The sequence below is a fragment of the Microtus ochrogaster genome, chromosome 5 (genome assembly GCF_000317375.1).
Source record: "Microtus ochrogaster isolate Prairie Vole_2 chromosome 5, MicOch1.0, whole genome shotgun sequence".
Taxonomy (NCBI): Eukaryota; Metazoa; Chordata; class Mammalia; order Rodentia; family Cricetidae; genus Microtus; species Microtus ochrogaster.
Genome location: NC_022012.1, coordinates 63,922,986 through 63,938,936, shown reverse-complemented (window position 1 = coordinate 63,938,936; position 15,951 = coordinate 63,922,986). Strand labels below are relative to the sequence as shown.

Genomic DNA, 15,951 nt, shown 5'->3' with positions numbered 1-15,951 from the left:
AAAAAAAAAAAAAAAAAAAAAAAAAAAAAAAAAAAAAAAAAAAAAAAAAAAAAGAGCCTATTAAAAAATAACAGCTCCACAGCTAACATAACACAATGGTGAGAAATTATGTTTTCCCCTAGCTGCATAAACAAGGCAGGATGGCCTCTCCCAACATTCCTAATCAAAATCACGGTGCTAGCTGATGTGATAAGTTAAAAAAAGAGCAGTGGAGGAACTGGGCATAGATGGAGAGGTTGGGGTAGGGTGGGGTCAGAAGCAAGAGGATTTTTTTCCAAGTTCAGGCTAAAATTCTAAACAGGGGCTGCCCCAACTGTCAATGCAGCTGAGGATGCAAAACGCCGGCACTGACTCTCCAGAAGTTAGTAGTCAGTTTCTCACCGAGCCAAACATAGCCTTATCACAGGTCTAGTTCAAATTTGTCATCACACATCAAGCTGTACCTAGGAGTGTACAGCTGTCAAAAATTGAAAGCAAAAGGTAACAGTCAGCGAACAGATAAACAACAAAACATTGTTAGACAGTGAGAGAGAATGAGCCGCAAGACTGTGTGTGGGTGGGTGGATGCACACACATGTGCGTGCGAATGTGTGTGTACATGAGGTGCATGTCTATAGCACACCAGTGCCATTGCACACATGTAGAGGCCAGAGGCCAGATTTTTGGAGTTGATTCTTTCCTTTTCCCTGTATGTGGTCTCTGGGGAAAGAACTCAGGTCGCTAGCCTTGTGCAGTGTGTTGTAGCTCTGAGAGGAGAGGTTTCTCCTGTGTGGGCTCTGAAGGGAAAAGGTATCCCAGCCATTCAGATCACTTTAGAACTAGCCTGTCATGTTCCTCTAAAACCCCTGTTGGGATGACAATCTCTATTGCAGAGAATTTAGAGGCTAATTATAGAGTCTTGACGTTTTTATGACATTCCTCCATCAGGAACACAGCATAGCTTGTCTTGTGTGTGTATTTTGCCACCCCCCCCCCCCACCAGTTTGTATGTTGAAATCCTAACTAACCTTCCTGGCCAAGGAAAAGGCAAGAAGAGCCTTTTGTGGGTGATTGGTTTGAAAGAACAAACCCTCATGAATGGGTCAGCGTCCTTATAAAACAGACACAGGGCTACACATTGTCACTTTCCACCATGTAAGAATACAGCATGAAGGCACCGTCTGTGAACAAGGACACAGGCTCACCAGACACTGGCTTTTCTTCGGCCCCCATCTCGGTAGTAAGTCCTGCAATTGTGAAGAGCAAACTCCTGTTGTTCATAAACTCTGCGGTATATCCTCTTTTGTCGACACAATCCCAGTGAACTAAGACAAACACTAACAAAATAACTTTAGAACACACCATTAAGCCAAATCTTCTGAAAAGATTTTATTATTACTGATTTTGTATTATTGACACAGAGTCCCTCTCACTATACAGTTGATAGACATCTGGAACTTGCTTCATAGACCAGTCTGGCTTCAGACTCAAAGCACTGTTCTTGCTTCTGCCTTCTAAGTGCTTGGTTGAGGAGTGCACCACGGCACCCAGCACATCGACGCGAATCTTGATGAACTCTTACTGGTTTGAACAGTTCTACTGTGGCTATCATCGGTGTGGCTTGTAGTTATTTCAGAACTGCCTGTTTGTTGGTCATCTTCCTGTCACCAGGACAAAATGTCTGAGGTTACAGCCTGACACATGGATAGTTAACTTTCATTTACACTGCCAGAGGCCTCAGTCTGCACTCAATGGGCCCTGTGGTCTTTGTTTTTACAGCAGAGATATATCATAGCAGGGAGTGCATGCTAAGCCAGTCCGGACCTTGGTGTTTTCTACTGCATCTCAGCTATATGTAATGTATATTTTTTATTCTACTGAAGTAGGCATTGCTTGAGCTTTAAAAACAAACAAACCAACAAACAAAACAAGGGAAGAACCATTTATGCCCCCTAGGAGCATGCATCTGGTAGAGGAGATAAGGGAAATACACAGATGTTTCAAACAAAACACGGGGAGTTTAAACCGAACAAGATGTACAACCCACCCTGGAGGTTCAGAGGGGAAACAATAACAGCTGGGCAGGCTAGGGCTACGGACAACTGGGGAACAATCAGAAAAAAAAATATTCCATGGAGAAGGTATCATTTGATGCTAGCATCTATGCCGTCTAAGAGCACTGAAAATGTACTGTTTGAAACAGGACCTTAAAGATTTAAGAAATCTAGGCACGGTGGATCCCAGCATTTACTGTGCCTGAGCTTGGAGGGTCTTTTGAGTTCAGGAACTCTAGACTGTGGTCTTTGTTTTTATAGCAGAGATATATATGTTGCTTTGGCAACATAATGAAACTCAGGTAACAAACACAAACAAATGGGGGTGCGGTGAGACATTCCTGTAATCTCAGTACTTCGGAGGCTGAGACACAAGAATTTTGAGTTTAAGGCTAGCCTGGCCTACATGGGCCAGTCCTGAAAATAATGGAAAACCTTGTCTCAGGAAAACCCCCAAATGCTGGGGCTGGAGATGTAGCTCATTTGCTCGAGCGCTTGCCTGGGTTCAAGCCACAGCACTACACAAACCATTTGTGACGATACATGTGATGATACATACATACATGTGATTCCAGTACATACGAAGTGGAGGCAGGAGACCCAAGGGATCCAGGCCAGCCTGGTCTATATGAAACCTTTTCTCAAAAACAAACTAATCTGACTGGAGAGATGGTTCAGCAGCTAAGAGGGAATGTTGTTCATCCAGAAGATACTTGGTTCTCAGCACCTACATTGGGCAGCTCACAACCACCTGCAATCCCAGCTCCAGGGCATGACAGCCTTTTCTGGCCTCCACAATCCCCTAAATGCACATTGAACACACACACACATCTAAAAAAAATGAACAATGAAAGGAACAGTAGACAGGCTATTGAGAGAATATTGTTACTAATGGAGGGAGCCATATATGCAAAGCATGAAGGTGGGAAGGAGGAGCTCAAATGGCCCTGTTGAGGATGAATTGTAGATGGGGTAGATGCTAAAAGTAAAACCAACTGACATGGGTGCTAGTGCGGGTTTATACTGATGCTGTTATCTTCAGCAGCAACTGAAGAAGCTTCCAGCTGTGATACCGGAACCACTGCTCTCCTCTTCTGTCTTCTCTCTTGTCCCGAGTTTTCTCTTGCTTCTGTCAGCACAGCAACATTGCAAAACTTTAGACAACCAATGAAACCCCACTCTCCTCATTTACCTGGGGTGATGGGTGTGTGTCTGTGTTTGGGGGGGGATTTAGGTGTTTCTCTCAAAAGTCAGGGCAGAAGATTCCAGTTAACTCCATTCTGCACAAGCCTTCCGGAGCCAGCGTTGAGGAGAGGGGGCTGAGATGGGGAGAGTAGACAAGAGACTTAGGTGGTTTAATGGTAACATCAGGGGAGTAATGATTTCAGGGTGTCCAAGAGGAAGTTGGTAATAGAGACACACATAGCAAATTGCAAGCACTGTGCCAGGAAAATGAACTATTGCTACAGATTCTCAAGACACCCGAGGCCTAAAACTGGCACTGGTCAGCAAAGAATGAACCTCAAACAAATGGGGGGGGGGCTGCGGTTAGTTAGCGGCTACCCAGCTGGCCTAAGAACTAAATAGAAAGAATTGGTGTATGTGGGCATCATAGGTCAGTGATAGAACTTGCTTAGCCCGCACAAGACTGGGATCAACCCCTAGTGCCAACGTGTGTGTGTGTGTGTGTGTGTGTGTGTGTGTGTGTGTGTTGGGAGGGTGTCAAAAGAATTGTAACCCCCAGGGTGGAGAGGGACCTGTAGAAGCTTTGTTCAGTGATCTTATGGTTTCCTCCCACCAAGACTTTGATGTCATAAAGTAGGTACCACTGAGCAAGCTGGCCTGACTGCAGAATCAGTAGAACAAGCAAAGCTTGGTGGGGGTCTACGATGGCCAGCAAAGGCTGTAGTCGGGTTCTTTCTAGTCTGCACGGTTCTGCACCTGAGGTTCTAGGACACCTTAATGGGGCTCCCTCTGCCCACAGGCCTCAGCGCCTTCCCGCTTCCGCAGGGCCTTGTCCCGCAGGACCCGCACACTGCGGCGAGACCTCGGTTCCTTTTCTCCTCCCGGGCGCACGGCCTCAGAGAGCGAAGCTCGCCATGCGGGTCCCGCAGCTCCCAGCTCGGCCTCGCGCCTGCCGCCCCCGCGGCACGGCCAGCCAGCAGCCCCAGCGAGGAGGAAGAGGCGGAGGAGGAGGCGCCGCCCCCTTGGCGAGCTCGGCGCCCCGGCGGCCTTGGCAGGACCCATGGCGGATCTCTCGCCTGCGCCGGCCCAGCGGGAAGGCGGCCCCCGTGCGCACCGGCCCTCGGCACCCTCCCCGCCGCCCCGCTCTCGCTCCGGCTCCGAGCCCGACGAGGCCGAGCTATCGCTGAGCCTGGCCCGCACCAAGACCCGCTCGTACGGCAGCACGGCCAGCGTGCGGGCGCCGCTGGTCGCCGGCATCATCGAGCGCCATGTGGAGCACCGGGTCAGCGCTGGAGACACGCTGCAGGGCATCGCGCTCAAGTACGGAGTCACGGTGAGCAGAGCGAGCCTCCGCGGCCAGGGCCTGCGGCCTCCAGGCGGGGTCGGGGACGGGGACAGGAACGGAGGGTGGGGTGCAGGCCGTGCGTCTCCGCGCCGCATCCCGGCGCGCGCTGCCGCAACTGCAATGGGAGTCTAAGCTGCTGCTAACTGCTGCTGCTGCTGCTGCTGATAGGGGCGGCCGCCAGGGCTTCCCGACCAGCTAGTGCACAGCGTTCCCCGTGCTTTGCTAGTCTCAGACCGTGTCTAGCATGTGAGAAACAATAAAGAGGCCCGCGTTTTTGTCATCACCCACAGCCACCTTTACCCGTTTTGCTACCCGGAACTCGCTACCTATTTACTCAAAGCCAGACCGATGCGAATTCTGCGCTATGTAAACAAGCTGTGATGAGCCAGGATGTACAGTTCTTCCCAGGGATGGTTCTGGTTCTATCGATTCTGCTGCTTTATTTAGAAGTGAAATTACAGCTCCTGGGCTCACTGGCAACCCTGAACGTGACACCTGTCGCTAAACTGAGCCAGGAACTGAGGTCTAGGTGAGCTAGAGAGCTGTGTTTTACAAATTTATAAGGGTTTGCGTCTTGGGTATATTGCATTACACCTCAGGGAAGATCATGGAAACCTGAGGGAACAAATTGTTTCATTAAAATTACTTATAATTAACTGTGAGCTGTGTGATAGCCTTTTTACATTGGAGCCCAGTATCCGTTTTCAGTGCTCTTCCCTGAAGCTTCGTGGGCAGCAATCGGAAGAAAGATGATCTTATCTGCATCTTCAGCGTAACCTATTTTGCATATTTAACCAGGTGTTTGTTTGCCAGCAAGTTTTTTTCTGTCATTTAAGCGTTCTGAGAGCATGGGCACCCCTTTTCGAGACCCCTCTCGGCAGTTCTAATGTGATTATACATGACCAGCTGCCTTCATGCACATCCTCGGGGTCTGGTTAGGGTCAGAGCCAACGAAAAGCAGAACTGAGAAATCTCAGTGGCTGCTCCTTGCTGGTACCCGCTGTGTGCCAGGCACCATATTTGCTTGTTTTCAATTTTAGGAAAATGACTTTTGATTTTTATGTGTGTGTTTTGCCTGCAAGTATGTATGTGCACCATCCGTGTGCCTGGTGCCCACGGAGGCCAGAAGAGGGTGTCAGATACCCTGGAAATGGAGTTACAGAGCCTTGTAAGCTATCATGTGTGTGCACTGGGAACTGAACCCTGGTTCTCTGGAAGAGCAGTCTCTGCCATGACAATTTTTCTGTGACCTATGGTCTTCTTGAATTGCTTGCATCTGCTCAGCACCTGCTTTGTTCAAATACCTTCTAACCTGTGGTTTGTCTGATGTACGTCCTGTTACTTTTAGCCTTATCACCCTTTCCCATTAAAGTATAAAGCAGATTTTCATGACTTTTATAAAGGCTTCTGATTTTCTATTTTTTAAAATGTTATTTATTTTATGTGCAGTGGTGTTTTGCCTGCTGTGTGTCTGTGTACCACATGCTTCCTGGTGCCTGTGGAGGCCAGAAGAGGGCCTTGGATCCCCTTGGTACTGGAGTTACAACCTGTTGTCACCTCGTGGGTGCAGGGAATACAAGCCTGGTCCAGGGTGGAGCAGCCAGTGTTCCTGACTGCTGGTGTCTCTCCACCCCCAACTTCCGATTCTAATGTATTAGGGTCAGGTATAATGAATTAGGTACTCCACCTATGGTTGTATATTACATGATCTCTCAACCTCAGCACTATTGTTAATATGTTTTTTATATTAATTAATTAGTTAATTAATTAATTTTCAAGTCAGGGTCTCATGTAGCCCAGGTCAGCCTCTAACTCCTTCTGTAGGTGAGGATGACCTTGAACTCATAGTCTTCCTGCTAGGGTATAGGTGTACATCACCACGCTAAGCTCTGTGGGGAAGATTTGTGTTTCAGGAGGCTGTGCTGTGCATTGAAGGTTAGTTAGCATCATCAGACACCGACTCTCCTACTGTCATCTATACATTGCTAGGTGCTCTCTTAAAGAAAATTCACCTGGTTTTCTTTTTTTAATTCTTTTTTTTTTCTTCCTGAGAGAGGGTTCCTCTGTGTAGTCCTGACTTTCCCGGAACTTGCTCTGTAGACCAGGCTGGCCTCAAACTCACAGAGATCCCCCTGCCTCTGCCTCCATTAAAGAGTAGTGGCATTAAAGGTGTGCATCATCACCCGCCTGGCTCTTTTAGTCTCTCCTAACTTTGAACCCTGAATTCGAGCTGATGAAACTGTTTTGGAGATGCTTCTACTGGTTACATAGAACCAGGGAAAGTGATTATATTTATCTTAAGCTGGGTATATTGGTACACACCCACAAGACCAGTAGTAGCCCATGGGGAGGCTGAGGCCAGAAGGTTTCAGGGGTTCCTGGTCAGCCTGGGCTACACATGGAGTACCAAGCACTGCATAATAAGACTACATGAACAATAAAACCATTAGCCAAACCAACAACAGAACCCTTTCCATAATGGCCAAGTGTTTTTTTTTTAAGATTTATTTATTTATTTATTTATTTATTTATTTATTTATTTATTATGTATACAGTGTTCTGTCTGCATGTATGCCTGAAGGCCAGAAGATGGCACCGGATCTCATTACAGATGGTTGTGAGTCACCATGTGGTTGCTGGGATTTGAACTCAGGACCTATGGATGAGCAACAAGTACTCTTAAACTCTGAGCCATCTCTACAGGCCCCAAGTGTTATTCTTATTTAATTTATTTAATTTTGGTTTTCTGAGACAAAGTCTCTCTGTGTAGTACTTGCTGTCCTGGAACTCACTCTCTAGACCAGGCTGGTCTTGAACTCAGAGATCCCCCTGCCTCTGCCTCCTGGGTGCTGGCATTAAAGGCATATGCCATCACTGCCCAGCTCCTATAGGTCAACTTTATATGAGACATTTTCTCAACTGATAGTCCCTTTTCCCAATGACTTTAGCTTGTGTCAAGCTGACACAACACTAACCAACACAGGTAGGTTTTGTTTGGAGACAAGGTTTCCCTGTATAATCCCAGTCTGACCTTATATTTGTAATTTTGCCTCAGCCTCTGGAGTGCTGGTATGTCCACCAGGCCTGACTGTAAAGGACATTAGACTATCTGGACCAGGACCAAGGAGAGACCAGATAGGACGAAGGCTTTTGTAGTGATGCAGATGAACTAGAGCAGTAATTTGGAGCAAAGCAGTGAAGACAGGAGGATGTAGTGAGTGGCTAGGTTCTGGGTGATCTGTTGATAGAGTGTCAAGTGTGTCTAAACTGTAGCACAGGGCCACACGCAAACCAGCTATGAATGCCACTTAATGTAAAATTATTAACTTGCTTAAAACTTTATGGATTTGTTTTTTGGAAACTTGATTGTATGGTTCTTGAGTATGAACTTCTATTGATGCAGCATCAGTCATAATGTCAAAGAGATGGACCTGTGTGCATGATCTTCTTATTTGTTTACTGTTTCTCTTGAGTATACCTGACCTAGACATTTGCCTGGAGACCCAGGAGGCCTCTATATAAGAAAGAAGAATTCGGTTCAAGATTTGAACCAGGTGAATTAGGCTCAGTTCTTCCTCCAGTGAGTTAGAAAATACGGCATTTCTTCATGGAGTCACTAACTCATACTGGTTATTTCTTCCTTTACTTGTATTGAGCCTGGGTTATTTGAGGCCTGTGTTAGACACAGGGCTGCACGATCAAATGGTCTCTCTTTCTGGCACCTGATGGGTCCTCTACATGCATGCACCCAATCCTCAGAAAGTCGGACTGGGATGAGATGGTAGGCCAAGGAGTTAAGCAGACTCTGGAGGGTAGGATCCTGGGTTGGGACTAAGTGAGGACAACAGCCTGCTGGAGATGTGAACTGCAAGAATGGATTAAAGCGGGGCTGGACAGATGGCCCGGTGGTTGAGCACTCTTGTTCTTGCGGAGGCCCTGAGCTTGGTCTCAGTGCCCAGATGGTGATTCACAACCATCTCTAGGGGGCTGGAGAGATGGCTCAGTGGTTAAGAGCACTGGACTGCCCTTCCAAAAGGACCTGGGTTCAATTCCCAGCACCCACATGGCAGCTCACAACTGTCTGAAGATCCAGTTGCAGGTGATTTGACACCTTCACAGAAATGCACATTAAATAAATCATAAAAAATAAAAAAACCCAACCATCTCTATTTAGTTCTAGGGGATCTAGACACCTTCTTCTGACCTCCCTGGGCACCAGGCATATACATGGTACACACACACACACACACACACACACACACACACACACACACACACACAGGCAATACACATAAAAAATAAACATAAAACTTTTTAAAAATGACATTTACTCCTTTGGGTGGGGGAGAGATATGATAGGCACCTTGGTGTGAGAGAGGCGGTCAGAGTTCAATTTACAGGAGTCAGTTCTCTCTTTCCATCATGTGGGTCCCAGAGATCCATTTCAGGTCGTTTTACTTTGTGGCAAGTGCCTTTAACGACTGAGCCATCTTGTAGACCCTCCTTTTTTGCTTCTTTTGAGACAGGATTTCAGGTAGACTAAGCTATCCTTGAAATCACTCGATAGCCCACACTGGCCTTGAACTCCTGATCCCCCTGCCACCATCCCACAAGAAGGAGCAGTGCTGTCTCCAGGCTGTAGTTGCTGGCGTGTGCTCTCGCCTCCTCCAGTAGTGAGTTAACACTCAGTTACACACAAGTTGGGCATCTCTAGTAGCCTTTGAGGACGTCGTTCTGGGAAACTGAAACCATTTGGGTCTGGTTGAGAAAACCATTAGCTGCTGTTTAAACCTCAGACAGAGTAAACTTGCTTGTGCTGGAATGTCCCTGGCTATGTTTGTATACTTAAGATTTTCAGCCCCTTCCTTCGCTCTGGTTCTTGAGCTATTGTTGTTTTTTTTTTTTTTTCCTGCCAGCATCCTGGCCCCTCCCTGTTGTAGCTAAGCCTCTGGGGGAAATTGGTCAGAGCTCTAAGTTACCACTTAAGAATAGTTTTATTTAGAAATGTTGGGAAAACTAGAGGACAGTAGAAACAACAATTAGGAACGGAGGCAGGGAGGGAGATCTGTTTGCATATCTCCCAGAACTCACTCTGTATCCGGGACATGTGTAAACTGAGCTTCCTGCTTCTACCACCTGAGTGCTGCCTTAATAGGCCACAGTGCCTAGATTCAGAGATTCAGCCAGATTTAGCCCCAGGTCATCTTGTCCATTTAGCTCTAAGCGGAGTTGCTCTGTACTTCCCCACATACAAGTTACCTGCCTGGAGAAAGTGTGTGATCTTCCTGTTCTGGAGACAAGGCCTGGGCTTAACCGTTTGGTGGAGGTTGTTGACTGTCACATTGCCGCCTAGAGTGAAAGGGAGGGCAAGGTAACGTGTGATTGGGGGTTTTAATCGTTTTTCATGTATTTTCCCCCTCAAACATGTCACCGAGGTATAATTACAGACCACACGATTCACCCTGCCTTAAGTGTGCAATTCAGTGATGTTTAGTAAGTTTACAATTGTGAAGTCGTTGTCATTGTTCAATTTCAGAAAGTCCCCTCCACCCCGAAGATAGCTCTAGAGCCATTTCACCTACTCAATATTCTCCGATTCTAGGAGATGGATAGATAATATGAAATGAAATGTACGCCTGACAATGCTGAAGCATGCATAGGCAGCCCATATGTGGTGGTTCTGTTGAATGTGCCCACATTGGGTTTCATGGTCTAAGTTGATGAGGACAACTGACCAGGTCTTTTCCTCAAGTGGGCACCAGATCTCATACAGATGGTTGTGAGCCACCATGTGGTTGCTGGGAATTGAACTCAGGACCTTTGGAAGAGCCGGCAGTGCTCTTAACCGCTGAACCATCTCTCTAGCCCCCTTCTGACATATACTTACCTATGGGGGGCATTTCCTGTAAGTGGATATAGTATACTCTTTTGGGAATGTGGAAGGAAAAACAAGCCACCTTTGCCCCCATGAGCATATGGTGATGGGAAGGGTCTGATTACCACTAACACCCGGAATGGAACACATTACGGATTTAGGGCACATCAGAAATAATAATTTGCTATTTCTGTCTGTTTTCTGTAAAAATAATGACAAAATAATATTGTATATGTAAATGAGATTATTCTGCAAGCCAAATCCAGCAGCCACTATGGAGAGCTAACTTTTGGGGCTAAGTCTTGTGAATTCTCTCCAATGTAAATTCCCCTTCACAAAATGGATTCACAGGACAGTTGGTCCAGCGATGGCTGTATCGGCGTAAAATAATTGCAATGCAGATATAAAGGAATATTTACAACTTTAATGGTAAACTTACAGAACCTAGGTTCCCGCGTAGCCCAGGAGGTAGGAAAGAAAAGGGGAGCATGCAGCCTCCGAGCACTCGATTTAACAGTCCACAATCGCCTGAGGCAAAACCCGCCCCCTAAAGGGGGCTGGCTTAACCCTACAGATGGCTGCCTGTGTTTGGCTTTATTTTGCCCTGAGGGTTCTTGCTTGGCTTCTCCAGTCTATTTCTTAGCCACCAGGTGCTAGGCTGGGTTCACTGGGTCATCGTGCTCACGCCTGGCTAAGAGAGAATGCGAATGTTTGATTGCTAAACCTCCCATTCCGAGAAACAGAAACTCATTCTGTTTCACTTTGAAAGGTCACCCTTTCTGTTCTCAGGATTGACTGGCTGTGAGGAGAAGCAGAGGCCTGTGGAAACGAGATTCCCAGCTCTTCCTTGGATGGGTCATGAGCTGTCTTACTTTCTTGTGAGGTGAAATTTCCAAACCTGTGTTCAAGATGGAAATAGAAAGCATTCCTCACAACATAAAAAAAAAAAAAAAAGTCCTCTGTGGCCTGGCTCGCTCAGTTGCTAGTTGGCCACTGTGCGTGTCTCCCACAGCTCCCGAGTGGTTGATTTTTGTGACCTAGAGGCTTTTAACTATAATTAGGCCTCACCTCTCCTCTCTTTCGTTCTTAGGAGCTACCTTTATGTTTGGTTTTGTTGGGTTTTTTGAAGCAGGGTTTCATGTATTCCAGGTTAGCCTCAAACTCAACTGTGCTTTATCAAGCTGGTGTGAACTTGAGCTTCCAAGTGCTGAGGTTACAGATACACATGTCATGGGATTACAGACATGTGCTATCGTGCCTAGTAGAAACATTGCTGGATGGTGAAGTAGGAGCGGCGGGCTGCGTCCCCGGCACCCGGCCACCCCCACAGCTAGCTTTACCCGAAATAATTACACAGAAACTGTATTCTTTTAAACACCGCTTGGCCCATTTCTATCTAGCCTCTTCTAGGCTAGCTCTCGCATATTGATCTAAACCATTTCTAATAATCTACTGTAGCCCACGAGCTGGCTTACCAGGAATGATCTTAACTTGCGTCTGCCTGGAGTGGGAGAATCATGGCGACTCACTGACTCAGCTTCTCTCTCCCAACATTCTGTTCTGTTTACTCCACCCACCTAAGGGTTGGCCTATCAAATGGGCCTAGGCAGTTTCTTTATTAATTAACCAATGAAAGCAACAGATTGATATATGACACTCCCACATCAGCTGGATATTGAATTTAGGACTTCAAACATGCTAATAAAAACTCTACCTACTGAACTACACCCTCCCCCACCCACCCTACTCTTACTTTTGTTTGAGACAGAGTTTCACTGTGTATCGTAGGCTAGCCTCAGCCTCTCTGTGTGTGTAGCTTTGAAGTTGCAGGGTTCCTCCTCCCTGGGTCTCTCAGCACTGAGATTATGGCTTTGTGTCACCACGCCTGTCAAGGGCTTCTTAGCAAATTCAAAATAAACTTCAGCTTTGACACTGGATCTTAGCTGAAAGGCAGGGAGTGATGAATTCCTATTTCTTTATGTGGCTGGAAGCTTATTGTTCCCCAACTGTGCCACAGTTTCCCTGCTTGGCAGCTTAGCTGTGCTCTTCGCGTGGCTGACCCCACCCTTTGACATGAGGTAGCAGTGTCTGGAGACAGTGCTGTTCTGCAAGCTGTCGCTTCTCAAGAAGACACGCAAAATCATTACTTTTTGAATACCCTTTTCCTTTTATCTCATTTTAATGGTACAAAACAATGGGTGTCATGTGACATTTTCTTTTTTTTTTTTTTTTTTTTTTTTTGGTTTTTTGAGACAGGGTTTCTCTGTGGCTTTGGAGCCTGTCCTGGAACTAGCTCTTGTAGACCAGGTTTTTTAAGCAGATACAGCAGGTGTTGGCCTGGAGTTCTTTTTTTTGTTTGTTTGTTCGGGGTTTTTTTTGTTTTTTTTTTTTTTTTGTTTTTTGGAGACAGGGTTTCTCTGTGGCTTTGGAGCCTGTCCTGGAACTAGCTCTGTAGACCAGGCTGGTCTCGAACTCACAGAGATCCGCCTGCCTCTGCCTCCCAAGTGCTGGGATTAAAGGCGTGCGCCACCACCGCCCGGCTGGTCATGTGACATTTTCATACGTTCATCCAGTGCACTTTGATCATACTGCGCTCTCTTTCCCCTCTCCTGTCCCCGGTTCTCACCTACCGCCTCCTCTGTCCCCTCTTCTGTTTCCATGTCTTTTTTTTGTTGTTGTTCAAATCTTCATTCTACATGGGGTGTTTGTCTTTCTGAGTGTGGCTTCTTTCTCTTTCTGTGAGGAGCTCCAGGTTCCATACGTTTTCCTGCAAAGGACGTGATTTGGTTTTTCCTTATGGCTGAATAAAACGCCATTGTGTAAACATCACATTCTTTATCGTAGCCATTCATGGGTTGATGGCCACTTAGACCAGTTGCGTGGCTTGGCTGTTGTGGGTACTGCCGCACTCACCATGGTTGTGCAGGGATTTCTGCTGTTTGGACTTGATCTCTTTGTGTTTGTACCTGAGTGCTACAGCTGGGTCATGTGCTAGTTCTGTCTTTAAAACTAGTCAGCAATAACATATTATGTTACCCAAGTGGATTTGTTTACATGGAAAAAATTTATTTAATTTTTGATAGTAATAATAATAAGTATTATTTGTGTGTGTGATGGATGCACATCCCACAGCACCTGCATGAGGTCAGAGAACAACACTGGAGTCGATTCTCTCCTTCTCCCTTTTACATGGGTTCCAGGGTTCTTATACAGGTCACCAGGTTTCCCTGGCAAGTGCTTCTTTTAACTCACTGAGCTATCCAGCCAGCCCCATGTTGTCTTTATATATGCTTACTTTAAAGAAAATAAACCTTTTAACGAGAGAGAATTCTTACCTTCCTTCCATCTCCTGTACTAAGTGTGCATTTATTTATTTAAAAAATTATTTTTTTAATTTAAATTTTAAATTGGAAATTTAATCTATTTTAATTTTATGAATATTGTGTTTTACTGATCTGTGTGTTTGTGCAAGCACCATGTATATCGGAGTCCACAGAAGCCAGAAGATTATTTTGGATCCTCTGGAACTGGAGTTAGCAGCCATGTCAGTGCGGGGTCCTCTGGAAAAGCAGTCTGTTGTAATAGGAGCGGCGGAGCTGCTTCCCCAGCACCCCGCTGCCCACAAGGCCAGCTTATGCCCGAAATAATTACACGGATACTGTATTCATTTAATCACTGCTTGGCCATTTCTATCTAGCCTCTTCTAGGCTAACTCTCGCACCTGGACTAGCCCATCTCTAATAATCTGCTGTAGCCCACAAGGTGGCTTACCAGGAAGATTCTAGCCTACGTCCATCCTGGGTCGGAGCTTCATCGCGTGTGCCTCAGAGAGCAGAGCTCTCGCCTCTGCCCGCAAGAGTGGAGCATCGTGTCTCTCTGAGGCGTCTGCCCCCGAGAGGAGAGCTGTCGAGTCTCTGAGCTCACTTCCTCTTCCTCCCAGCGTTCTGCTCCGTTCACTCCTCCCACCTACGTTCTAACCTATCAGGGCAAGCAGCTTCTTTATTTAATCAACCAATGACCTTCCTTTATCAGCAGTCTATGCTCTTAACCAATGAGCCATCTCTTCAGTCCTGAATGTGTATTTAGGCTAAAGAAAAAAAAGTTTTTTTGGGCCTGTTAAGAACATGTACTGCTCTTCTAGAGGGCCTGAGTTCAAGTCACACACATCAGGTGGCTAACAAACACCTGTAACTACAGCTCCAGGGGCTTCTTTGAACACCTGCATGCGTGTGTGGAGCACACACACACACACACACACACACACACACACACACACACACACTTAAAAAGTAAAGGAAGGAAAAAGAAAAATTGTTTTAAACAAACAAACAACATAAAAACAAACAAAACCCAAAGCCAAATAAAAAATGGGGTTTCTTTTTACTCATGGAAATGAAAGGTCTGAGATCCCCTAGCTTCAGGCTGTGATCCATATGCTGTCCTCCAAGGTGGCCTCAATGTCAGGTTCCACCTGGTGGCAGGATGACAGGATATGGCTCCAGCCCTGCTCCCTCCTGCAGGAGAGAGAGAAAACATTGCCTCCAATAGAGTCAGCAAATGCCATTTTTCTAGGATGGAAGTAGTGTATCACGAAGCTGGGGCACTGTGATATTGCAGGGGTGGCACTGAGTCACCTGTGCCCCATGCTGTTTTGGAGGAGTCTGCCTTTGGGAGATGGGAGGAGATGGATATTGGGAACCTACAAGTGTGTAGATTAGAATATACCTCAGTCTCCATGGGCAAAGTTTTCAAGTTATTTCTTTCAACTCTGACCCTTTGTTAGCCAGAGGTACTTGGGATATTTAGATTTTAATTTTTTCTCTAAAATACCCCGACACATCATGGTCTCTCTTTTTCACCTTTGCCATCTCCCAGAAACCAGACCACTACCACTTATCTTTCTTTTTGTACATTTCTTTTTCTTTTTAAGGAAAGGAGAAGGCAGGGCTTGGTGGTCACACTTTAATTCTTGCATTCAGGAAGTAAAGACAAAGGGATCTCTGTAGATTCAATCTATGGTCTAATCTATATAGTGAGTCCTGGGTTAATAATTTCTAAGGCATTCAGAAAGTAAAGACAAGGGGATCTCTGTAGATTCAATCTCAGTCTAATCTATATAGTGAGTCCTGGGTCAATAATTTCCAAGGTTATGTAGTGGAACCCAGTCACACATTTGGTCTCACATATACAGATGGTGGTGATGATGGTGGTGGTGATGGTGATGATGGTTGTGGTGATGATGGTGATGATAGTGATGAGGATGATGATGATGATGATGATGATGATGATGATGGTGGTGGTGGTGATGGTGATGATGATGGTGGTGGTGATGATGGTGATGATAGTGATGATGATGGTGTGTGGTGATGATGATGATGATGGTGGTGGTGGTGATGGTGGTGATGATGGTGATGATGATGGTGGTGGTGATGATGGTGATGATGGTTGTGGTGATGATGATGATGGTGGTGATAGTGATGATGATGGTGGTGATGGTGGGGATGGTGATGGTG

General features: G+C 46.1%; 1 protein-coding gene across 1 annotated transcript in view; it reads left to right on the top strand.

Moving 5' to 3' along the window:
- The first annotated feature begins 4,166 nt into the window (after positions 1-4,166).
- Lysmd2 (LysM domain containing 2) overlaps positions 4,167-15,951 on the top strand; it is an 18,192-nt gene continuing 6,407 nt past the window's right edge. Inside the window, exon 1 of the mRNA XM_005347616.2 lies at positions 4,167-4,551. Within this exon, the coding sequence (XP_005347673.1) occupies positions 4,279-4,551 (273 nt within the window). The 5' untranslated portion in view covers positions 4,167-4,278. The remainder of the gene's footprint in view (positions 4,552-15,951) is intronic.